The 25,553-nt window shown below is 38.1% G+C and overlaps 2 protein-coding genes across 4 annotated transcripts in view; both read right to left on the bottom strand.

Moving 5' to 3' along the window:
- phf14 (PHD finger protein 14) overlaps positions 1-25,553 on the bottom strand; it is a 141,065-nt gene that overhangs the window by 63,778 nt on the left and 51,734 nt on the right. For 2 of the 3 annotated variants that reach the window (XM_082521162.1, XM_082521163.1), the window contains exons 12-16: positions 23,155-23,261; positions 21,507-21,638; positions 19,770-19,920; positions 6,326-6,388; positions 3,999-4,120 (exon numbers count right to left, since the gene is read on the bottom strand). In XM_082521162.1, coding sequence (XP_082377288.1) covers positions 3,999-4,120; positions 6,326-6,388; positions 19,770-19,920; positions 21,507-21,638; positions 23,155-23,261 — 575 coding nt within the window. Of the gene's footprint in view, positions 1-441; positions 2,519-3,998; positions 4,121-6,325; positions 6,389-19,769; positions 19,921-21,506; positions 21,639-23,154; positions 23,262-25,553 lie in introns of those variants that run through there. The other variant, XM_082521164.1, reaches the window with a different exon arrangement.
- Positions 1-25,553, bottom strand: part of LOC309698606 (uncharacterized protein) — a 379,790-nt gene that overhangs the window by 341,204 nt on the left and 13,033 nt on the right. The window lies entirely within an intron of this gene.

Genomic DNA, 25,553 nt, shown 5'->3' with positions numbered 1-25,553 from the left:
GTATGCTATGTTACAGTTAATGTACAGTTAGCAACAAGTTTATTGACTTCAGGGTCTTTTGTTCTTAATCTTTTTTTCATTGTTCGGCTTGTCCAACCACGGACCTAATTGTGAACGTGGACGATTTTCTGTAGTATGAAAACCGAAAAAGAAAACATTAACATCCCACAAATAGAAGGTTTGTAGTTACTTTTTCTTTTTTACCGTCTTTGTTTTGTTTCGTAAAAATTTTGTCACTGCAATAACACAATCAACCACATCTGCTGAAACTTTACGTAGGCCAAGAAGCAATATTTCCTCTGCCCCCACCTCCACCAACAAGGCCCCTTCGCAGGCGATAAATCACAGATGACAGAGGGCACTACATGCACAAGCGGACCACCATGCCGCAGCTTTACAACAATTAATTAACTGTCTGACAGTCATTTATCATGGCAACAATAAGGTGAAAAAGTCAAGAGTTTATTAAAGCTCTGCTTATTTTTCAAGAGCTATAGACCATAGGAAACACTTCATATACATGTACAAATACATATGCAACATTCACATTCTTACTTCATACAGAATGACAGTAACACAAAACACAATTAATCAGAAAGAATCCCTTAAAAGCACATCTGTAAACAAATATTTGCCAGACAAAGAAACTTCTCGAACACGTCACAAATCAGAGTTCGAACTCGGCAACACAAGCTTAAGGTTACTACAATTAAGTATGTTGGCACAAAGTGAAGACATGTTTGGCCTTTTTAATAAATACTGTACACTGCATCACACTAAATGACTACCTGTTTTTCAAAAGCGACAAGACAACATCACTAATTTTCAGTTTGAAGTTATGGTACAGATCTGATATAGCCATGCACTGTAGAACTGATATGCAGTCTTTGAGACTGACTAGGAGACTAGGAATAATGGGATAAGGACTGGTCAGGAGTCAGTAGGTCATTCTACAATCTTATCCCAAGAGAAAACTCCATGTGGTGCTGTTTCTGGACAAACTCTGGAAAAAGCAAACAGCAGTAAAATGCCTGCAACTGCAGTAACTGTTCTCAAAAGCATGCATATATGGCCCCAAATAGGCAATGGAGTGACATTTGAGGGCAGAATCTGACACTTGTCAGAAGCCCTGGGAGAGCAGCAATAAGATATTGTTTTGACAGCACTTCGGGCCACCAGAGACATGCAAGCAAAGCTGCGCTTCTTTCTGAGGACGTCAGTTTAACTGTCACTTCAAGATATGAGACAAAGGAAGACTTCTAAATGCGTAAAGACATTAAAGACACTAAAGACATTAGGACTAATATTTAAGTGCTATTACTGCTAACTGCTAACTACACTAGCTCCTTCCGACTACAGCTGCTTACCACAGTTGATTACTTTACTCCTTTACGTGATACAACAGAAACTTTGTGTATTAGAGATTTTGCATTTTCTGTACATAATAATCCTGTTTCTTAATATTTGTTCTCCTCAGTATTCATCAGCACACAACACAACAATCAACTTTAGAAAAGCCCACGTTCAAGAATGTTTCCAGTTAACCATATTTAATAATAGACACCACTGACCAGAACCGATAGGTCACACAGGCAGGTCAAATGTGTGGCACACCAGAGTAGAAGCAAAGCAAAGCATGTCGAAACGCTGGTTTCAGGAGTACGCCTAGACGCATAGAGAGGGTTACGTTGAGATATAGTCTAAAGTGCTCCACAGCAGCACATTCAGCTTACTACAGGACTTCCTTTAAGAAGTTAAACGCTAAACCAAACAAACTTAGCTGCTTTATTCATTGAGAAAGCTTTATCCTACTCGACTGATTATACTTGAAATCAATCTTAAGGAAGCCACAAAGTGGGCAACTGAACTTTGCATTAAATTGCTTTCTTTTTTTTCTTTTTTTTTTTTAATGAACAGAGCAATACAGGTGTTCATGTTTCACTGTTACTGTCTAATGTTAATCTAAAACGATTTTCAAAAAGAAATACAGCACACATTAAAGAAGGAATGACAATATTTCATGAAAACCATTAAAGATAACTCAAATGTATTACAGATCTTAATTTCAGGTGGCTTAATAGTAAACGCTGTCATTTTCTACTTGTTTTTTTTTTTTTTTTCTTTTGCTCATGTATTTTAGTCAGTCGTCAAAAGTGTTTAAATCCTAACATGTCTTGCTGCATGCAGCTGTGTCCAAATAATAAGATAAGTTAATGGTCATATGTGCAAGCAGTTGAGAGTCCAACACTAATAAAAATATAGTAATAAAATGAAATATAACTGTGTCTGACAATTCATCATGTAGGGATCCATGTTTTAGATTCACACAGATCTGCTCAATTTCGTTGGTCCAGTTTGGATCAGAGGTGGCTGTGGGGCGGCGTGATGGTCTCGTTCTTCAGTCTGACTTGACTGCCATTCTTCAAATGCTTCAATTTGTCTCTCTCTCTCTCTAAGCCAACGGTCATCTGTCCCGAGTTCTTATGGGAGGTGAGGTAGCTGCCCCAGCTCTCACAACCTGTGCAATGCAAAGATAGAAAGAGTCAGGGCAGCACACCTCACACCCCGACCAGAACCCCTGAAACTCAAATGCTGCCTCAAGAGCACCAAAAATAACACACAAATACTTTAGTATTCAAGTGCTGAGCTCATTCCAATCTGTTAAAATGACACTGGTCCTGAAAAGGTATTTGACATGTCAATGTGAATGAAAAACTAATATTTGTAACATTCATTCTACATTAGTGTGATACTTTACACTACAGACACTACTTAGCAGATTGTCGCAAAAGAAAAGACATTAAAGATTTAAACTGTTGAATAAAACTCTAGTTACTAATAGGATGCCTGAATCAACCCAGTACAAGTGCTGGATGATAGATGATGGTTTTATTTCAACTCAAAAGAATCCAAACACCAAAAAAGTGTTTGTACTCTTCTTTGTTTCCTGTCACTCATTGGGGTATTTAATAGTCACAATAGAATTTTCTGCACTTTTTTTTAATTTAAAGGATGTGCATTTGTTGCTTCACTATTTGTCTGATCTTGAAAAGAAGACAGTGAATTCTAGAGCACATAGTAATTCACACTATCCACATTATTTATACCGAGTAAAGAAAAAGAAGAGCGGTACACACTAGAGACCACTGAGTGTCAAGCTTTTTTTGAATGACTTAAATCAATGATGGAACTGAAACAATGAGTAAAGTAGAAGAGATGAGAATTTATAATTTAGTCACTGCAATAAAACTGTAGCAGAATTACAGAATTGATGCTGAACCCTTTCTAAAGTTATCCAAAAGCTTGAAAAAAAAAAGAAAAAAAGCAAATGATGATTTTGCACCAACAAACAAACAAACACCCGCAGATTAGGACAGATGTTTTACAAAAATGAATGAAAAACACAAGTGACTTCATGCATCATCTTTGAATTTACAATAGAACGGCTAAAGTTATATTTCAACATAACCTTTTAAAAACTGATAAGGTGCTTAAAGTTACAAGTCTATGTGCACTCTAGAGCAACAAGACAATGTTCATGAAGGGAACTGTGTTCAGTGGGAAGTCTGAATAATTGGGAAAAAAAAATCTGAGGGTTTCATCACAGGGCAATGTCCTGACAAGGTCCCCATTATTACCAACTTTTTTTAAATTATTTCTTTCATAGAATGCCAAATGCCAAGAAGAATTCTGTTTATTAGACACCTGACATCAGGGGTAGAGGAAATTCTGCTGTTCATTATGCCTTAATGAACTGTGCAAATGTATGTGGCAGGTCAATATAGAGCGCCTATGGAGAAGAAATCGTCAACCCCCTCATTCTGCAGAGCATAGGCAGCCCGAGCCTAATGAAGACTGAACTTTAATCATCAGGAGGATATGGTTGCGTCATGGGACACACACACACACACACACACACACACACACACACACACAAATAATAACCTCTGAGACTGAGACACACACACACACACACACACACACTTGCATTACCTCACCTCACAAGGTTTTCATTGTCGCCTGGTCCTTTGCAGGTTGTACACTCAGTCCTCGTGTCATCAGCTTTTGGTTTTTTCTGCATTGCAGACTGGCGTTGTCGCCGTTCCCGTGGCAGAGGTTCCTATGGAAACAAGGCTGATTAGGAATGAGACCTGTATGAGTGCTTGTTGAGTAGTAAAAAATAATGAGTATTAAACTGGGGAAAGATGTGAAGTACATTAAAGCATTATTTCCACAATATAACTGATGAATGTGATAACTGGGGCAAGGCCCTATTGAAACTTTACATTAACTACTAAAACAGCTGTATGGATGCTATGCAGATGATTTCCAGTTTTATCTATCCATAAAGCCAGTTGACACACACCAATTAGTTAAACTGCATAAATGTCATAAAGACCTGGATGACCTCTAATTTCTGGCTTCTAAATTCAGATAAAACTGAAGTTGGTTATTGTACTCACCCCTAAAATGGTAAAAACATCGTGTCTAACTGTTGTGGTCCTGGGTCTTTGACCCAGTATTTTGAGTTTTGTTGTTGACTTGTGATTTATTTCTTTTGGATCTGAGATGATTTACTGTTCTAGTTCACTATCTTGTCCTTTGAGGATTACACTGTTCCCTGGCATTTCTGAGTTTGTTTGTCCTCTGTGCTCTTATGATTGTGTTATTTCTGTTTCGTGCCCAGTCTGTTCTAGTTTTGTCTCTGTCTCTTGTCCTCAGTGTTTCCTGTGGTAATCAGTCATCTGTTTATCTCCGGTCCCTGTGTCACGTTCAAACATCTTAGCCTGGGTCTCAGCATGTTTATTGGTCATATCCTGTTTTATTTTCATAGTCCCCTGTCTCATGTGCATGATATTCAGTTTTGCTTCTTATCAGTTAGATTCTGTTCAGCTGTGTTCCCAAGTGTGTCCACTTTGTCCTAATCTCCCTAATGTCCTTCCTCACTGATTACAAATGTGAACCAAGCAGTCACATTAATGGATCAGCATACACAGGAACATAATTCCTTTTATCTGTGCATGTGTTATTAAAAATGACATAAACATTAATATCCTGGAGCCTGTAAAATACAAAATTTTTGCATCTTTACTTGTTTAAGGCATACCTAAACCTCAGAAAATTCACAAAAAACTTAATGAATTGTTTTTTCAACATTAGTTCCTATAAAATGCAACTTTACTATAAAGTCTGTACCACGATTAGGAAACATGACAGATCAGATTAAAGCAACATGCCAGTAGTAATGACGTTTTCGTGAAATGAGTCCATCAGCCTATAGGAATATTTGCTCTGAGTTTATTACGTACCTGAGACAACATTCAGAACTTGGAATCATCCATGAGCATCCCAAAACCAAAATAGTTGAATTCATTTTTGCACATAGCACAATGGCAATTGCTATTAAACAGTGATTATCAGAATCAGGGCTGTCTAACGTGTTCATTAAAATCAACTGAACTGTGTATGTACAAAAGTTTCTACAACTCTGTCATGAGCACAACAAATTCTAAAAATAAACACCAACACATCAAGTTGTGCACTGTACAATCTTGTGTATAAGAATACAGATACACCGATCTACCCCTCAGTCTCCTAGTAGACACACATTTGCCTTGTTCACAAGATTTTCATAACACTTGACCTCTGACTTTGAGGTCAAAGTGACTGAGATTTGTCCAAGACTTCTTTTTGGACTTTCTTTGCAGATGCACCTATAGTATCAATCTCAAAATTCTAGTTGACTTCCTTCTTGAGTTATCACAGTCACAAGATTCTCTGACCTCTGACCTCAAACTCATCCAACATTGTCATAGATATACCTGTGATATCTATTTGAAGTTAATGCATTTACAAATTAGGTGTTCACCTGCCCACTGCCTGCCCGGCAGGATGAACACAATACCTCGCCAGTGTTTTAAGCTAAGGGGTAAACAGCTTTGGTCTTATTAGCCCAGCTTGACCTTTTCTGTCAGTCTCGCAATCACAAACTTGGCAAAGGAGAGAGAAAAAAAAAGCTTAAAAACATTTGCATTCTTCCTCTTACATTCTTAAAGTATGTATTGAAATCTGTACTGTGAGGAAAGTCAGTTCCTTTAAACAGTAGGATTCTTCTTGAAGAAACAATTAACTATTTTTTAATTTCAATAGAGGAACAATACTGGCAAATATGAGTAAGAAAAGACAAAAAACAAAAAAAAACCCTGGAATGACAGAATGCGACAAAGAAGCAAACATGGGCAGGTAGAAGAGCTTAACTGAATTTCTCAAGAACATGTTGTTTAGAACAATACCTTTTTTTCTGTAGAGAAATAAAGCAACAAACCTCAATTTTATCTTCTCGCTCCTCACAGACTGGAACTCTCTTCCTCTTCTGCCCTCTGGTTCTCTATTTAAAAAGATAAATTAAAAATCCGAGCGGTTGTAAATGGTTGAAATGGTAATGCCATACAAAATACAAAACAATACAATATAATTTTAAGAAGAAATTAAGACATTTTTATTTCTGGGTGGGTCAAAGCCTTGTCTGACACCTTATAGCTTGATTTTTCTCTGCTGAAATCCAGATCAGAGAAGAAATTAATTTTAGTAATCCAGGTGTTGGTTGCTTTATAAAAGGCTTTCAAGCAATGTGGCATTCTTGGTTCATTTCATTTGCCTTAGATTGTGTCCTTGAAGGAACAGGGAGGGGCTGCCAAAGGTAGCTTGAAGAAGAGACATTGTATAACATGAAGACAAGGAACTCAAAGAGTCTTGAAATGAAATCTATGGAAGAGTACTGAAATGACAAACACGTGTCTTCCTACACCCTTGGTGGTTTGTGGACTGATCTGGCTGGGTCCTGGTTCGGTTCTGAGCTTTGGCCCCTGTGGGGACGTGGTCATGGAGGGTGGGGTAATCCTTCCCTACTGCTTCCAGGTGAGCATTGCTGCCCAGGTACAGGTCTTGTTGGTTCCAGGGAGCGCGGGTGGATGTTCTGCTGTGGTCGTTGACCCACTCTCTCAGGAGTGGTGGTCTTGGGTTTCTTGGACCTCTTCTGCGTGGGAGAGTGGTGGGGGTAGGGGGCTCGGGACTCTGCCAAGTCCTGGGCAATTCTTGGTTGCTAGGGTGACGAGCCTCTAGCGGGGTTGGCTGCCTCTCGCCCTTTGGCAATGGGCACCCCATCTGAGGTCTACCTCCTGCTCGGACAGACTCGCAGTTGTCGACAAAATGTGTAGCCTCAGGTCTTCGGTACTCATGGGGCCTGCGGATGGGTTGATCTCCTCGATCTATCTCTATCTGCCTTCGGCTCCTGGGGGCTGTCATTGCGGCTTCCCACCCTTATTATCAAATACACTTCGTGACAAAGTCACATACACAGACACTCAGTTTCGCTCAGACCCACACACACACACACACACACACACACACACACACACACACACACACACACAAGAAGACTGTTGATTTATGTATCTGTGCATTTTCTAATTTTTGTGTACCAGTTGCTGTAGGTTTTGTTTTTTGTTGCAGCAGTTGACAGTACGGGGTCTGATCATTATCTAGGCAAGGCAAGGCAAGGCAAGTTTATTTGTATAGCACAATTCAACAACAAGGTGATTCAAAGTGCTTTACAGAGACATTAGAAACAAGAACAAATAAAAAGCATGATTTAAAATTGAATAAAACAAGCAAATAAACTAACTAACTAATTAACAAACAAACAAACAAACAACAGTATATAAAATCAAAACAGATAAAATCAGAACAGTAGATAAAATCAGTAGTTAAATGTAAGTTTTGAAATTTAAGCTTAAAGTGTGGATTTGGTGCTTTATTCAAATGCAGCTGAGAACAGGTGAGTCTTCAATTATAGTTAATTATAATTATAGTCATAGACAAACACAATCTGACACAATAATAGATGAACAGTTGTTTCTATCAGTATCTTCTCTTGTCTTTATCAAACAAACTGGGTATCTATTCACAGTCCACGCTGTATTATAACAGTGACCATAAACACATAACAGTAAGGAGATGCATAAGTATGGATGATATAATGATTAACATCATTTTGTTAAGAGATAAAATTCCTGGCACATGGAAACTTTATGTCATTATTGTTTCTCCTCTTTTAAATTTTACATTGGGTCAGTGTCAAATGTGCCAAAAAGGAGACACATGCTGTTACTTTTTTCAACAAGTCATGGACTGGAACTTTAAATATATAGCATTTTTGAAATATCTTATTTAAGTATATATATTATATTATGACTAAATCATGGCATTTCAAATTATTTTCATTTAATTTAAATGCATTGGTTAGGATTTCAGATATGCTTTTACCTTCGTAAGATATTTGGTCATATCGTAATAATTTTATTAAGTTATGCACTTTGTTATATTTATGTTGTGTTTAATCTTGTTTTTTTAATGTCTGCTACGACGAGAAATTGGTATTAATGTTCAAAGTTTGTTAAAGAAAGATGTTTTGGAAAAAGGATTAATCTGGGTTCATTAATCATTTCATTTGGCTCTCTATGCACGTATTACATTAGAAGCGCTGCAAAAAAACGGAAAAAAATATCAATCTGCCTCTATGTATATATAGACACACACACACACACACACACACACACACACACACACACACACACACACACACATATATATTTCTTCTACATAAAATGAAAAGTATTCTACTTTCACATAGAAACATTTTCATACAGTTTCTTCTTGGGGGCTAATTCAATTAACTTAGAAGGAAAAAACTTCATTCAGAGGGGGTGTTACTAAAAAAAAATGATAAGGTTTAGACTGTGAGCCAGCCAAGTAGATGAATTAAATGCTTTTATTTCGCAACTTCATTCACAGCACTGTTGGTAAACCCTTAAGCTACATTGGAAGCAATGACCAGAAACCAAAGATGGTGACTAGAAAGCAAAAAAAGCGAATGATATTCCATGACTTCAAGCGACTACGGATGAAATACCCGTGGATGCCACAAAGTGGACAAGCATAGAAATAAACCTTTCTGGTGTCCATTCTTCTCACAGAAAAAAGGATACCATAAGTTGAATACGAGTGTGAGAAAACAGAAAACACCTTATTTCAAGCAAATGTCTGAGCTGCTGGAGAGAGTTTAAAAGGGGAAGAAAAATTGACAACATATTTAAACAGATTGTGAAAACAATCCCATCTGTCGCCTTTGGCTCAGCACAACTTGCCAGATGGAGCACTTATCATTAAGAATGTTAACTGCAAGATTGCTGCCAATTGGCTCCTTCATAGTTCCTTTTCTCCTGTGAGTGAAGCACCAAATAAAAGGCTTGACATTATTTAATAATTTTTGTATTAAAGTAGTGCCAGTTAAAGTAATCTATAAACCCAGGGAGAACAGAGTGTAGCTGGATCAGCTGAAAAAGGTTCAGCCACATAGCATAGCTACTCTCAGGCTCTGCTCAGGTGAGGAAATTAAAAATGTGGGCAGTTCATACGTCCCAGGCAAAATCAATCTTTAATTAAGTACATCAGTGCATCTTTAAGAAGCATGAATTATTGCACAGGATTAGAAAAATTAACAGAGCATGAGAAGACACGCTAATTTCAATTTGCCACCTTTTTTCATTTGTCCACTTTATTCCGTAACTCAGGTAAAATTTAGGTGAAGGCGTCATTACAAAGGCTTCAGTGTTCTATTTCTAACTTAAAGAACAACTGACTGTTCTTTAAGTTATACTTTGTAATTATAAATATACACTGATTGGTTTGTAATTAGGCCTTCCAACAAATTAATATTTTCTCACAAAACTAAAGTTTTGTGAGAAAATATTAATTTGTGTCTGCACCTTCGACGCATGATATGAAGGATCATTTATCACCAAGGAAGGGGTCCCCTTCACCAAATAAGCAAAAATGTAAAGGAAAGAGGCAGCATGACTGTTATTTTGTATTAACCGGTGTCACAGATTAACTAGTGTTGATCAAACAGATTGGTTGTAGAATTGCTTCTCAGGAGCCACTACCAACAAAGCAGGAATGTGGTGAATACTTTGTCTTTACAAATGTGTGATGAACCGAAGATTTGAACCAAAATTTTGATTCATCAGTCCATAAAACCTCCTTCCAGTCTTCCATTGGCAGTGTTTCATGGCCCAGGCAAGCCTATTTGTCTTATTATGATGTCTTAGCAATGGCTTTCTTGCTGCAACTCGTCCTGTCAAACCTGCAGCTGGAATTCTTCTCTTCGCAGTTGAAACCGAGTCTTGCTTACTACGACCACTATTAAGCTGTGCTTGAAGCTGTTGTCCTGTGAGCAGCTTATCACGCAAGCTGTTAACTCTCAGAAACTTGTCCTCTGATTTAGTTGTGGCTTTGGGTCTGTCAGACCTTTTCCTGTTAGTTTGTTTCTGAGAGACTTTTGATGGTGAAGAAAACTGTACTTACAGGCACCTTGATGTTCTTTGCAATTTCTCTGTAGGAAACACCTACATGTTATGATGGTCTGTCTCTCTTTCATTGTTAATTGCCTTTTTCTCACCATTTTTGTAGCAACACACTACTCCTCTGCAGTACAATACTGTAGTTTTCAAGGCTTGATCAACCTCTATTGCTGAGGAACAGCTTTAAATTGTTAATCTATGTTGTGTTCCCTGAAAAAGGCCTTTTTGTATAATTCTGTTATTTTTCACTTTTGGTTAACCTTACCTTTAAAACCAACAAACAAACAAACATTTGTACCTTTGTACCATTTCAAACTATTCATTGGACTTGAACGACATGAACTGTAATAAATAACTGGAAAAATTGGGGTGTTCTAAAACTTTTGACTGGTAGTTTATATTTGTCAAAGTTACATGCTTCAAAACATTAAACCAATTTCAGCATTAGACAAAAATAATCTGCGTAAATACAAAATCCAGGTTTTCAATAATGATTTCATTTATTAAGAGAAAAAGCTAGCCAAACCTTCGTGGTCCTATATGAAAAATCAACTGCCCCCTAAACCTAAGAGATGGTTGTACCACGCCTGGCAGCAAGGGTCAAGCACTTGTGATAAACGGCAATGAGTCTTTCACATTGATGTGGAGGAACTTTGGCCCACAATTTTTGGCAGAATTGTTTTCATTCAGGCACATTCAAGGGTTTTGTCCCACCAGTCTGCAGAATATTTCCCCAAAAGTCTTGTGTATCATCAAAATGTGTTTTGCCCTGTGTTCATTTTGGCCAGCTATGGAACTCTCCCTCGGATATTTTTTCCCAGTGTGCGTCTCATTGCTGAATCAAGAACACTAACCTTAACTGAGACAAGTGAGGCCTGGAGATATTGTTCTGGATTCTGATACCTTATCCAGGAGGTCACGACCCAATGTGTTATTAGAATCATTTGATAGAAAGTTTGAAAGTTCGCCACAGTTTTCTCCATTTTTGTGGATAAGGGCTCTTACCTTGGTTTCCCTGGAGTCCCAAAGCCTTAGAAAGGACTTTGTAACCATTTCCAAAATCGCAAATGTCAATGATTTTGTTTCTCATCAGTTCTTGCGCTTGTTTAATTTTATCAGACAGGTTACACTTGAATTACTTCTCAGTTCAAGAGTTTTGACAGCAATCAGGGTAGGGTGCGGATAGTGAAACTGATATTCACTGTGATTAATCATAGTTAATTCATTTTAATGAAGTCCCTCATTGGTAAAATACCCCATGTTACAACCCTGTTGACAACAGCCAGCTTCGTAGAGGCCACAAAGGTGACATTTAGGTCTTTAGGTCGTGGCAAAATTCACTTTTTTTCTCCTTTCATTGTTTATTTTGTTTTTGTTTGGAAAGGAGATTGTGTCAAAGTCACATGCACTCTACTGGAAGCTGGGCACAGTTGGAATCCTGCAATCTAAAGTGCCTTTATAAAGTGCCTTAAGTGCCTTTATTTATAGGTACAGCTATTTTTTCTGTCACTTTCAGTTTTTTCTATGTTTCAATGATGAAAGCTTCTGCTTTAAAAAAAAACCCAAAACGGTTGCTTGTTATTACATAATAGTTCATAAGCAGTACTGGATTGAGTTTTAGGATCTTCTAAACTAAAATAAACAGGATGAAATAATTTGGAATTTATTTGGGGTAAGTCCTATATTATTCCCATGTATAGGCAGATTGTGGTTGTGAATTGCTCCTGCATGAAACTCAGTGTGAGAACTTCACATGGTCTTCAGTGATCAAACATACGTAGCTATGCAGCATTTAAAAAAAAAAAAAAAAAAAGGGGTCTCATTGGCTGACTTTAAAAGATTTTCCTCCAGTACACATTACTAACTACAAGCTGCAAGACTCGTAGTTACAAGCTGCAAGACTCGTAGTTACGTGTCATTTAGCGGTGTTAAGCCTATTGCCAAAGGAAAATGTCTGTGTATACAAACACAGACACACACACACTTGAGCGATTAAGGCCAGCAGGAAGTCAATTTGCCAGTCCTGATAAATTGAGACATGGCTTTAGAGAAGTGCCAGTGCTCTCTGCCTTCATAAAAGCATTAAAAATGCAAAGCAGGGGACTTTCAGCAGCTGCCATTGCTCACCTTGAATTTGAAGATAAATACTGCACTGAAATGCCTAAGTGGCTGGGGCTGCAAGGAAAATCAGAAAGCAGCTTAATCCTGAAGATCTCCAGCAGTGTTCTCGGCACATGTCTGGGGCCAAACTGGCACTGTGTTCTAACTAGGGATGGACCGATCCGATATTACGTATCGGTCCGATACTGACCTAAATTAATGGATCGGATATCGGAGAGAAATAAAAAATGTAATCCGATCCATTAAATATCAAAAAAAGCACCTCACAAAACTTGCGACATGGCGTAACTCTGCTCATAACCGTAGCACGTCGGAGCAGTATGCATCAAGTGATAGAGCGTCTGTGGCGTGCGAGACCTGTCAGCGGTCTGGTTGAGTATTTGTAGCCTCGCTACCAAACAGCATTTCATCTCCGAGAAAGTTATCCAAGAGAGAAGTAAAGCAAGTGTGTAAGTTCATCTCTGAATGTTTGTAAAGCATTCCCGCGTTAAGCTTAACAACCAATATATGGCGCGACTGCTTCTTCTCTCTCCCTCCCTCTCCTGTTGCTACTTCAATCGTGAAACTGATTAATGATCAGCTGATCGGCTTTTCTGTCGCGAGTCCGTCTCTCTTGTTTGTTTATCGCCCACTTCGTCCCAGAAAGAGGAAACCAGCGGCTGAACAACAGCAGCACGTTTAAGCTTGATAATCTGTTGTTAGTAGAGCTGGGTGATATAAGATTTTTTCATATCACGATATGTTTTTTTCATTTCAGGTGATAACGATATATACCATGATATAAGCTAAATAACTATATTTGTAAGATTTAAATGTGCCGTTGCTCACAAGTAAAATGTAAAATAATCAGCAGCTTGTTTTGATTTAAATATTCATTTCCCATAATAAGTTCAACAGGGTAGATGTACTTAAGGAACATGAGACTTTTTCAGATAAATAAAGGCAAATATTGCAAACTACACAAAAGGCAGCCGCTAAAGCGTTTAAGTTTCAAAACAGAACAAACAAAACAGACTAAATTGTCAATTCCACTTAGAAACAAAATATTAATTCTAAAAATAAATCTTAGTTTGTTTTACAGAAGAACAGACAAAATTGACTAACTTTTGTCAATATCAAATAAACTGAGAACTAAAAGGAAATTCTCAATCTCTCCTTGTTGTATAGCTGAGCTTTTCAAACAGTTTTAACAGTTACTTTATTCTGACAAAAGCCGAATGATGAATTAGCGCTTCCAGTCAGAGATTAAGCTGCACCGCTTTACTGTATTTCCAGACTTGCTTTCGGCACAATTTACAGTGCGCGCTACTCTGTTTTTTTGTCAGACTTGAAATAGCCGAAATACCTTCACACTACGAAACTTCTATGGCTCTTCCGTTCGACAATCTCTCCGGCATTGGAACCATCATCTGTTTTCTCTTCGGTAACGCTCTCGGTTGATTTTTCTAGTCGGCACACTCATTTCCTCCATTCCCCGGGTGGAATGGCGGTTGACTGCTTCCCAAACAAATACAGCATGGCACTTGTGCTGTACGTAACAAGTCACGTGACGTGACGCTGCGGCTGTGATTGGTTCGGCTCTGCGCTACTTAATTTGGATTGGCTGTTCTTTTTTTTTCTTTTCTTTTTTTTAAGAGGACAAGAGCGGTGAGGTCTATCGCAATAGTTTAATTTTTCTATCGAGAAAAAGTTATTTCGCAATACATATCGTTATCGTTCTATCGCCCAGCTCTAGTTGTTAGAATTTATTTAATATTACTTTCTACACCAGGATCTTTTTCTACGTAGCTGACGGCTGGTAACTGTCTAGCAAAGTTTAGCCAGGGGGGCCGATAAGGATTGAACAGTGAAAAGGGGGCACAAAGACATACTTTTCTTTCATATTCTCAGTTAAAATGTCGAGCTTTTAATAAATAATTATCTGAATTTTACACCCAAAGTTTTAATCTGATGTAAGATGTATAGAAGTCCATTACTGTATATAGTAACTATTAAGTCTAATATACCCTAGTAAGCTATAGTACTATTTCCATCTGTGCAGTCTGCAATTCTGTTGAAGAAAGATGTTGAATCTATTTATTATTTCTTGAAAAATAATTGATTTCTGTGCATTTTTTTCCCACACTGCATCAAATTAAAGTTGATTACGTCGATTAAGCATCATGAGGTGGAGGGTGGTTCCCTATTTTTTTTTTTTTTTTTTTGCTGGCAGTTTGCAACCCTATTAGTTAGGTTGCTTACTCTTTAAAATACAGTGGGGCAAAAAAGTATTTAGTCAGCCACCGATTGTGCAAGTTCCCCCACCTAAAATGATGACAGAGGTCAGTAATTTGCACCAGAGGTACACTTCAACTGTGAGAGACAGAATGTGAAAAAAAAATCCATGAATCCACATGGTAGGATTTGTAAAAAATTTATTCGTAAATCAGGGTGGAAAATAAGTATTTGGTCAATAACAAAAATACAACTCAATACTTTGTAACATAACCTTTGTTGGCAATAACAGAGGTCAAACGTTTACTATAGGTCTTTACCAGGTTTGCACACACAGTAGCTGGTATTTTGGCCCATTCCTCCATGCAGATCTTCTCGAGAGCAGTGATGTTTTGGGGCTGTCGCCGAGCAACACGGACTTTCAACTCCCGCCACAGATTTTCTATGGGGTTGAGGTCTGGAGACTGGCTAGGCCACTCCAGGACTTTCAAATGCTTCTTACGGAGCCACTCCTTTGTTGCCCGGGCGGTGTGTTTTGGATCATTGTCATGTTGGAAGACCCAGCCTCGTTTCATCTTCAAAGTTCTCACTGATGGAAGGAGGTTTTGGCTCAAAATCTCACGATACATGGCCCCATTCATTCTGTCCTTAACACGGATCAGTCGTCCTGTCCCCTTGGCAGAAAAACAGCCCCATAGCATGATGTTTCCACCCCCATGCTTCACAGTAGGTATGGTGTTCTTGGGATGCAACTCAGTATTCTTCTTCCTCCAAACACGACGAGTTGAGTTTATACCAAAAAGTTCTACTTTGGTTTCATCTGACCACATGACATTCTCCCAATCCTCTGCTGTATCATCCATGTGCTCTCTGGCAAACTTCAGACGGGCCTGGACATGCACTGGCTTCAGCAGCGGAACACGTCTGGCACTGCGGGATTTGATTCCCTGCCGTTGTAGTGTGTTACTGATGGTGACCTTTGTTACTTTGGTCCCAAGCTCTCTGCAGGTCATTCACCAGGTCCCCCCGTGTGGTTCTGGGATCTTTGCTCACCGTTCTCATGATCATTTTGACCCCACGGGATGAGATCTTGCGTGGAGCCCCAGATCGAGGGAGATTATCAGTGGTCTTGTATGTCTTCCATTTTCTGATGATTGCTCCCACAGTTGATTTTTTCACACCAAGCTGCTTGCCTATTGTAGATTCACTCTTCCCAGTCTGGTGCAGGTCTACAATACTTTTCCTGGTTGTCCTTCGAAAGCTCTTTGGTCTTGGCCATGGCGGAGTTTGGAGTCTGACTGTTTGAGGCTGTGGACAGGTGTCTTTTATACAGATGATGAGTTCAAACAGGTACCATTCATACAGGTAACAAGTGGGGGACAGAAAAGCTTCTTACAGAAGACGTTACAGGTCTGTGAGAGCCAGAGATTTTCCTTGTTTGAGGTGACCAAATACTTATTTTCCACCCTGATTTACGAATAAATTCTTTACAAATCCTACCATGTGAATTCATGGATTTTTTTTTCACATTCTGTCTCTCACAGTTGAAGTGTACCTCTGGTGCAAATTACTGACCTCTGTCATCATTTTAAGTGGGGGAACTTGCACAATCGGTGGCTGACTAAATACTTTTTTGCCCCACTGTACCAGAATAGGGAGGATGGAGCAGGTTTAAGTTTATTAGATTGATCAGTTTTGCTGAACTATGAAATATTTTGGGTGCAGTGTATGTTTTGCATAAAGGTATAACAGAATAGCTTTAGTGTTTTGTTTCTTTTTGTTGTTGTTGTTTTTAAACTTGAGTATGAACTTATACAAAATGCAGCAAGATATTAAAAAAAAACATTTTTATTGATTAAAAAACACTATATCGGATTCATATCGGTATCGGCCGATATCCAAATTTATGATATCGGTATCGGACATAAAAAAAAGTCATATCGTGCCATTTCTAGTTCTAACATACTCCCATTTCATAGATAGACTTCAGGCTCTTCTCACCACTCTGTGTTACTGACTCAGCTGGAAGAACCCAATGAAAAATTTTCTTGAATTCCAAGTGAGAACCTCTAGATCACATATTGACTAGAGAAAAAACAATTACTAACAATTCGAGAAGCGGTGAAGGAAGCCATGACATCAGGGATGTCGCTCTTTTGAACTGAACTAACAGCAGAGTTAAACTGGAAAAATACAAGAAACTGTGCATCATCGGAACAACTGAGAAATGCACTGGAGAAATAGATGAGGACATGAACGAAGCGTCTTACCTTGAAGGATGCTACTGATGTAATATTATTAGAATTGATGGTATTCCAGAGGGTGCAGAAGGCACCTCCACTGTCGCTTTTATAAAAAAAATCTGATGAAGTTGGAACTGGCTTGAAAACACTAAGCTGAACCAAGAGTGTGACCTGGGAATAGAGTGAGCACACTGGGCCCTTGTGCCAAAGGTGATACACGCGAATCTTATTAGGCTAAATCTCAGGGGTCAAAACTTTGCATTTGCATCTTTTCCATTCGCTAATTTGACTATGACCCCTAACTTTTATTTGGATTCCCATACTGTCACTCTGATTTTGTTTGAACATTATAGTAGAATGACATTTTAGGAATAGCCATATTCTTCTCTTCTTGTTTTAACCATAAATACTGATGCTTCTGAATCTGCCTCCAAGCTTTGTTTTTTATTTTTTTCTCTTTTCTCACTTAAAACTGGGAACCTCATTTGTTGGCTGCAAGGTTTTGGATTATGCTATTTGTGTTCATTTTGAGGTCTGTGATAATAAATGCAGTTTCTTTTTTTTTTTTTAAAGATAGCTATCAAAAAACTTTAAAAAAAAAAAAGAGAGAGTTTTCACACACTTTCACATCTTCTAGAAGCAGGAAGAAGAGAGGAGTGAACCATATAAGGCTTATATGATTTAGTCATGAAAGTGGCCACTTTCATATATTGTTTTAGTAAGTTTTCAAAACATACTAGTTTCATTTATATACTTTTTCTAGGGATCATATCTTTTTTTCACTCTTGTATGCTTTTCATACAAGTTTCACACAAGACAGATACAAACTTTATAAGATTTATATATATCTTTTCCATATGGCAGTCAAAAAACGAGGGGCTACCTCTGTAGCATGGAAATGGTTTGGTTATGAAAAGTCTGACACAGACCAGATAAAACTGTACTATGCAATTATGCTGCAAACCGGTCCCCACCTCAGACTCAAACACAGCAAATCTCTTCTACCACCGATACAAAAATCATGTGAAAGAGTATGAAGAGAGTTTACTGATGAGAAGAAAAAAAGAGCTGCCAGGTGCTCCAAATAAACCTTAGACTCAAACGTTAGAACAGGCTTTTCCCCGCAGCACGCCGTGTAATAAATACTCACAAAGAAAATGGCGGCCCGAGATTCACAGAATTTACAGAAAATGCACTATTTTGTGATATAAATGCTTCAATGGCTATCAGTTTGTCAGTTTGACTCTAAAGTGCTGTACTGTATGTTTGTAAGTTTTCTCCCCAACAAACACAACAATGTCGACAAAACGTCGAGTGGGTGCCTTTGGCTTGATTCTATAGTACTGCATTTATTTTTCTACAAGGTTTGAACTTAGAGAGTGTTTAAACAAGAGAGAAAAGTGTGAAAATGTTCCTGCCTGTCTGAGAAAAGTGTATAAAGTGTGTAGTGAGGGGTTTTACAGCCTTAAAACATCTATAATAATTGTAAAAAATAAAGTCGGCTACTTTGCGGATCACTTATCGCAGGTTATTGTTAGAACATAACTACCGCGATAACGAGGGACCGCTGTAGTTATATATAGTTAGCTAGTGAAGCAGACTGCAAAACCTTGATGATCACACAATTTTTTTAATTATCTTTTTTTTTTTTTGCAGACAGGGAATACTGTATATGATTTCGTTGATTTTATCCCAAAATCTCGTTTCTTCCTTTTCTGTGCATGTTACCTGTTGTTTGACTGTTTAATTTGGAAAATAGAAGTAAAAGGGAAAAAAACAACAACAAAAAAAACTATCACCATGTGGGCAAAAATAAGTTTGCCTTAGAGGCCTGGATACAAAGCGCGCGCACACACACACACACACACACACATATATATACATACATATACATATATAAATAAATATGTACACTGATAATAACTGTGCCAAATGTGGTCATATCTAATCTGATATTTCTATTTGATTAGAAGTGTACAGACTAGTGTCCAGCTTTAATCACAAGGGGCTTAACTTTTTACTTTAGCATCAACACCATCTGGAACCAGAAAGATGAAACCTTAAAAAAAAAAAAGTAGACCAAGTGACGGGTTGCAGAAAGTCAATAAATATGCCATCTTTTAGCTTAAAAAAAAAACAATAAATGAACTGAGCAACATAGTCAAAAGTGTTTAACATTCTGTTTCTTTGGATTACTCACTGTACTTCTGAGCCGACATGCTGGTTTTTAAATTCCTATTTATAACCACAAAACCTATACACATAAACAATGTTATCTTTGCTAGAGATCAGAATTACTGAGACTGAGGATTTTAATGAGTAACAGCACAGACCTACTGCTTTTAAAACATGTCTCTATGGAGCCCATCTGTTTAGTCTGTTCAAACTGGGTTTGTACCTTCCTACTCTTGTTTCTCATCAAACACAGTGAATCAAAAAGGAACAACTTTTTGATTCAAGTTCATTTTCTTCTCTTTTATTATTTTGAGTTCCACCAGGAGAACGCCTGTGTGTTTTTTGTATGCAGTAACACTGTTTATATTGCATGCGTGAGATCACCGTGTGCAACGTACTGATAACCTTAGAAGAAGAGGGAACTAATGGGAACGCAAGTTAATTATTTGTAATCAATATGAATGTGTCAGTTAGCCAGTGACAACATGAGATACACTGTAATTAGAGTGGAGGAACAATAGAGCATGCAAACCTTTTGCACATTTTAGCTAATATGAGCTGGTTCCAGTGTGTCAGTACACACAGTGCCTCTTACTTGATGTTTCTTGGGCTCTGGTGACATCTCCTGTGGGATGAATTTGATCGGTCCTTTGATCTGCCTCCTGGACCTCTTGGTGCCATCTGGTAACGTCTCCATGGCAATATCAGCTTCATCGCTGCTGGCTTGGTCACACTCAGAGCATTGCCTAAGGAAATTGAAAACGACTTGACTCATTTAATTGAATTAATTTTTTTCTTTTTTAATCATACACCTAAATCTTCAGTCTTTAATGTAACGATTAGTTGATTGTGTTTACAAACAGACAATGCGGTGCACATCGCAAATTAGCTCACATAGACACATTAGTTGTGCCGCTTCTTAATGATGGTATCTTAGCTAACAAGCCCAACTACCAGATTCAACTTGTAATTGGCTAAAAATCACTTAGTCTGGTGAGAGGGACGTTGCTAGCTGTCAGTTTTTTCAAGCAATGCTCAAATTTCCACATTCCGACCCTTCAGGAGCTGTCCACTCAGCACAGCAACTGTTAATATAGAGCGTTATTAAATTTATTGCTAATGCAATTATATGGCACATTGACTTCTGAGGAAATTTTAGATGGCACTCGTTATCAAAAAGGTTGCCTACCCCTGGTCTAGCATAAACACAATATACAGTTCCCTGTTAGTGTAGGAAATGGAAATCAGCCGAGACAGCTCTGAAACATCTGCTTACATCTTGTTGAATTCATTTGCGTAAATCAAAAAAGAGCAGCAGGTCATCTGCCTGTACAGTAAGAATCTGCCCCGCTCACATTAAAAATTATTGCGAGTGGTGCTTCTTTTCTCCAAGCTGAGCCATTACAACCGATGTTAGAGTTTCCCACCTGCTGAATGTCATTTTAACCCCTGACTGTTCAGATGTGGAGACAAACTAACACTCTACAACGTAGGCAACAGAAAATAGCTATTTTTTAAAATTATTTTACTCATTGTTTTCTACATAATAGAATGAAGCTGAGTACATTATGAGTACATTAAAATTAGAATGTGGATTTGAATAACATTTGTATTCTAATGTACTAGTATTAATTCAAAAATTAAATACGAAAATATGAATACTGCAGAAGATTTAATTACTTTTGCATAAAAACAGAATAGGTAGAATTGTCATTCAAAGAGCTACTTTTTACTTTTTTACTTTCAGACCATTTACTTTTTCACTTTTAACGGAGTAAAAAAAGTTTAGTATTTTTTAACACAGATTTTTGTACTTTTGCTTAAGTAAAGAGTCTCAGTAAATTTGCCGCTTCTGGTTATTATAAATCTCCAGCTCTCTTCCACAGCTTGTCTTTGTCCTGTCGTCTTCCCCTCACCTCCAACCAGTCGCTGCAGATGGCCGCCCCTCCCTGAGCCTGGTTCTGCTGGAGGTTTCTCCCTGTTAAAAGGGAGTTTTTACCTTCCCACTGTGGCCAAACTGCTTGTTCATAGGGGGTCATATGATTGTGGTTCTCTCTGCTTTCTCTGAATTATTGTAGGATCTTTACTCTTCTTTTTAATATAAAGCCGCTTGAGGCAGCTGTTGTTGTGTGCTATATAAATAAAATTGAATGAACTGAATTGCACTTAAGGAAATGAGAAATGGGGTTAATGTGTGACTTTCACTAATGACTGTTTTGTGCCAGTTTTATCTCATATGACTCACAACAACGGATGCTGTCAGCTGCTCAAATTAGATCACTTTTCATGGTGTTTAGGGGAGAGCCTCAGGGTCCACTTAAACCCAACTTACCAATAGCTGTTCTTGGTCTTCTTGGGCATTCGTGTTAGTGGTGGCTCCAGGCAGCCCAGGTGGTAGTAGAGCTTGCATGTGTCACACAGTACAAGCAGATGTTGGTCCTGGTTTTTTTTACAAATTCCGCAGCTGCAGAAATACATCAGGTTTCAGTGAGTATGAGAAATAATGAGCATGAGAAAAGGTTGTTGCTTTTTGTTTTATTTTTGTTTTATAACAAAATTTCTCTAACTGTATAATGAATTCCAACAGGAAAGAGGGAAAGAGCCTCCGTGTTTTACAGATGATACTCACTGATGTATCGCGCTTTTGATCTCCTCTGTACATATTGAAAACAATTTGATTCATCACTCCTTAACACCAGTTGCCACGGATTTTCAGTCCAGTTATGCTATTTAAGTATAACCTCATTTCCCCATTTCCCTTCCTTAAGAAGGGCTTCTTGACAGACACCCATCAAGTGAGACCTTTTCTTATTAGGCTTCAGTAAACAGCTGATGGATCAGCTGAAGGGCCAGATGCTTCTGTCGGGTCCTATGTCAGGTTTTTGTTTCCCATTTCTTAAAAGACTTTCACAGACGTTGTTTATCAGCTACAGGTAGCTTTTAGACCCATCACTTCCACATGCACTACTCCAATTTCCTCAAATATTGCATGAGCACACTTCATCCACACTGAGATATCCCATGTTGTCAGCTCAAGCTCTTTGGGAATCACTGTGAAGTTTTATATTATAGAAGTCTGTCAGACTGTTATCTTTGGTATTTTATAGAAATGTGATTTTGGGTTTAAAACAGAATGATGTCCGTCTTCACTTGCATTAACATGTCTTCAGACCTGAAACTGGGTTTTTCAAGGAACAGCTACTAAATGAACAACTTACACTTGGAAGCGGCTTAAGATGTTTTTCTTGCATAATCAGTCAGTGGATAATCAAGGAACAGATCTCATCTGACCATGAAATTGCTTGTCAGACAACTGTTGCGTTTTTAGCCTCTAAAAAAATATGGACTGAGAATAAATAAAAATGGCAGCCGCCAGTTTTACCCCTCAGTCTCCTAGCAGTTGTACCTATGGTACAAGTTTGAAAATTCTAGGTAACTTCCTTCTGGAGTTATCACAATCACAATATTTTCAGAAAACCTGACCTCTCATCTTAATCATAAAGTCGAGGTCGCTGAAATCCAAACTCACACAAAATCTTTAGTAGTAGATATTAATTTTAAAATTATAGATTGAATGCGATAACTCAAGAATGAGGCAAACTTGGGTGTCCACACTGCCCGCCTGCTCACCTACTTGGCAGGGTGACAACAATACCTCATTAGCCTTTTATGGCTAAGGAGTGAAAATGGCTCCAATTCCAAACCAATTAATGCAATGCTTTTCTTAACTCCTTGAATTAAAGCTTTAAGACTGAACAAAAAAAATAAAAATAAAAAATGACTGCGGTGCCCATAGGCAGAATGACAAGAACAAGTATCAAATACTTATTTGAGCTAAATGTATCAGATTCAGATAAATTCTCCTATTTCAAAGCACTGAAGATGACGGATAAAAAACAATCCTCGTCCTAACATTTTACCCATTTCATTAACCTTTGCCTTTCTCGCTCCATCATGACTCAAAGCTATTGTGTGTTTACCTGTAGAGGATCGCTGGCAGACTAGATGCCTTCCCTTGGGTGCCTCCTTCCTTCTTGCTGGGCTTCCTTTCTTTTGGGGCCTTCAAGATTGGTGGAGTATTTAATTTCTACCAAAAAATAGAAAAAAGAAACACACACACAAAAAGTTTGATGAATATTTAATATACATGAAAAGTAACTTATACTTCACTGCGAAGTAGATTTTATAAAAACTAAGACAAATAAGATTTTCTTTGAAAAAGGAATACACAGCTCATCATAGTATTCAAGTCAGTTAAATTTCTGAAATATTGATGTAGTCAGTTAAGTAGCAGGGGGTTCCCAGATGCTTTGAAAATGAACAACATTTGCACTAGAATGGCAAGAATGAGACAACCACCAAAACAGAAATGGTTTTTCATATTCCCCCCCCCAGTTTTTCAACTCCAGGAGTTGGGCTACTTGTAGCCCAACAAGTATCTGTTTGCAGTGGGTCCTGCAAGCAGATACTTCAGAGGTTTCCCTTAGGCAGTATTATTAGAAGGGAGAGCTTACATTTACATTGTAATACAGATGATATCCTGGTATCTCCACAAAGCCATATGATAGACCTCACTCAGTTAAATCCAAGAAATATCTTGAAGACATAAAGACTTGGATAACCTCTAATTTCTCTCCTTCTAATTGCAGATAAAACTGAGGTTATTGTACCCTACCCTTATTGTACTAGTTAGAAAAATTGTGCCCAGACTTCTAGCAACACTTTGAGAACCAGGACATGTCCTTCAGTGCATAGGATAGCATACATTTTCACTGCTAGGCAGATGATACATAGCTTCATTGATCACCAAAGGATGTGGCAGAAATCTAAATGCATAAAGACAGATGACCTCTAATTTTCTGTTTCTAAATTCAGAAAATAAAAATATTGTGTCTAACCAGATGCTTATTCTGGATAGCAATACCTTTGCTTCTATTTACACTGTGAGCGATTTTGAGCAGGATGTGCCCTTCATTGTGCATACTGAACAAATATGTAGAACTGCTTTCGTCCATTTACTTTCTTCCAGTATCTCTAAAATTAGAAATATCCTGTCTCAGAGTGAGTGCTGAAAAACTAGTTCATGCATTTATTACTTCTAGGCTCGACTACTGTAATTCATTATTATCAGGATGTCCTAAAAAGCCTTCAGTTAATCCAAAATGCTGCAGCAAGAGTACTGTCAGGGACTAGAAAGAGAGCACAGTTTGCCCATACTGGCTTCTCTTCATTTGCTCGGTGCTAAATACTAAATAATATTGAATTTAAAACCTTTGTCATCACATACAAGGTCTGGCTGCTGGAGGCTTCCCATGATGCACTGTTTCTTCTTCAATCATCTTTTTTCACTCTCCATGTGTTTATAATCCACTCTGCATTTAATCAGTTATTCTTAATCACAATTGATCTTGTGTCCCATGTCCCTCCATACCACCATTCTTTACCATGGTGATGGTGTCCAAGTGAGATTTGCGGAGATATGGGCACCCAGAAACCTGAAGGTGAAGACAGAACTGCTCTAGGCATCCGCCCACAACAGAATGACGAGCTCCCAATAGGTTTTTTTTTTGTTTGGTTTAAATGACCCCTGATGGTACTATTTTTGTCAATATTGAAGATTGTTTTTGAAAATCGAAACAAAGGTTATCACAAGAAGTATGAGAGTCATAACTTGACAGAGAAAAGCCATGTGGGTCTGAGCCATTCAACTGAGCTAATGTTAGCCACAGCAGGCATGGATACAGCTGAGCCCACACTCCTGAATAATCCTGAAAGAGCTTTGTGACTTCAGAAAAGATAACAACGAACAATATGCGGATATTAAACGTGGGGTTAAGAAGGCAGAAGGAGGAATCTAAGAGACCGAGACAGTGCTACAATCGGCATCAACACTAATTATGAAAGAAGAGGTTCTTTGGAGAGCATGACAGAAGAAAGAGGTGTTTTATGAAGGGGTCGTGGACTCACCTATGTAAGGATGGCGCCAAAGCAACAAGAGAAATGATGACAACACTGTGCTAAAACCTACAGCCACCCCAGATCAAGAAGAGATCCACTTGAGAAGCTTCAGGTGTTCAGGAGAGATATGATGATGACCGAAGATCTCGGATTGTTTTACAAATCTGATATTTTAGTAAGACTGGTGATTCCTCTCTGGAAACATGACTATGGAGACATTATATAATAATATGTGTTCAACAAAATTTCATGCTAAATGGAAAGACATTGAACTCTCAATGATGAAAGACCCACCAACCCAAGCAATTTTAGCTCATACGAATTTAGATATACATCTTGAGATGACTGAAAACCCATGAATCAAAAGTCATCGTCTGATGTGTTTTTTCATAACTCCAAAGCAAATGGTACATCTTGACAC

This window comes from Aulonocara stuartgranti, assembly GCF_965226115.1.
Source record: "Aulonocara stuartgranti genome assembly, chromosome: 22".
Classification (NCBI taxonomy): Eukaryota; Metazoa; Chordata; class Actinopteri; order Cichliformes; family Cichlidae; genus Aulonocara; species Aulonocara stuartgranti.
This window is presented reverse-complemented; position numbering and strand designations above follow the sequence as displayed.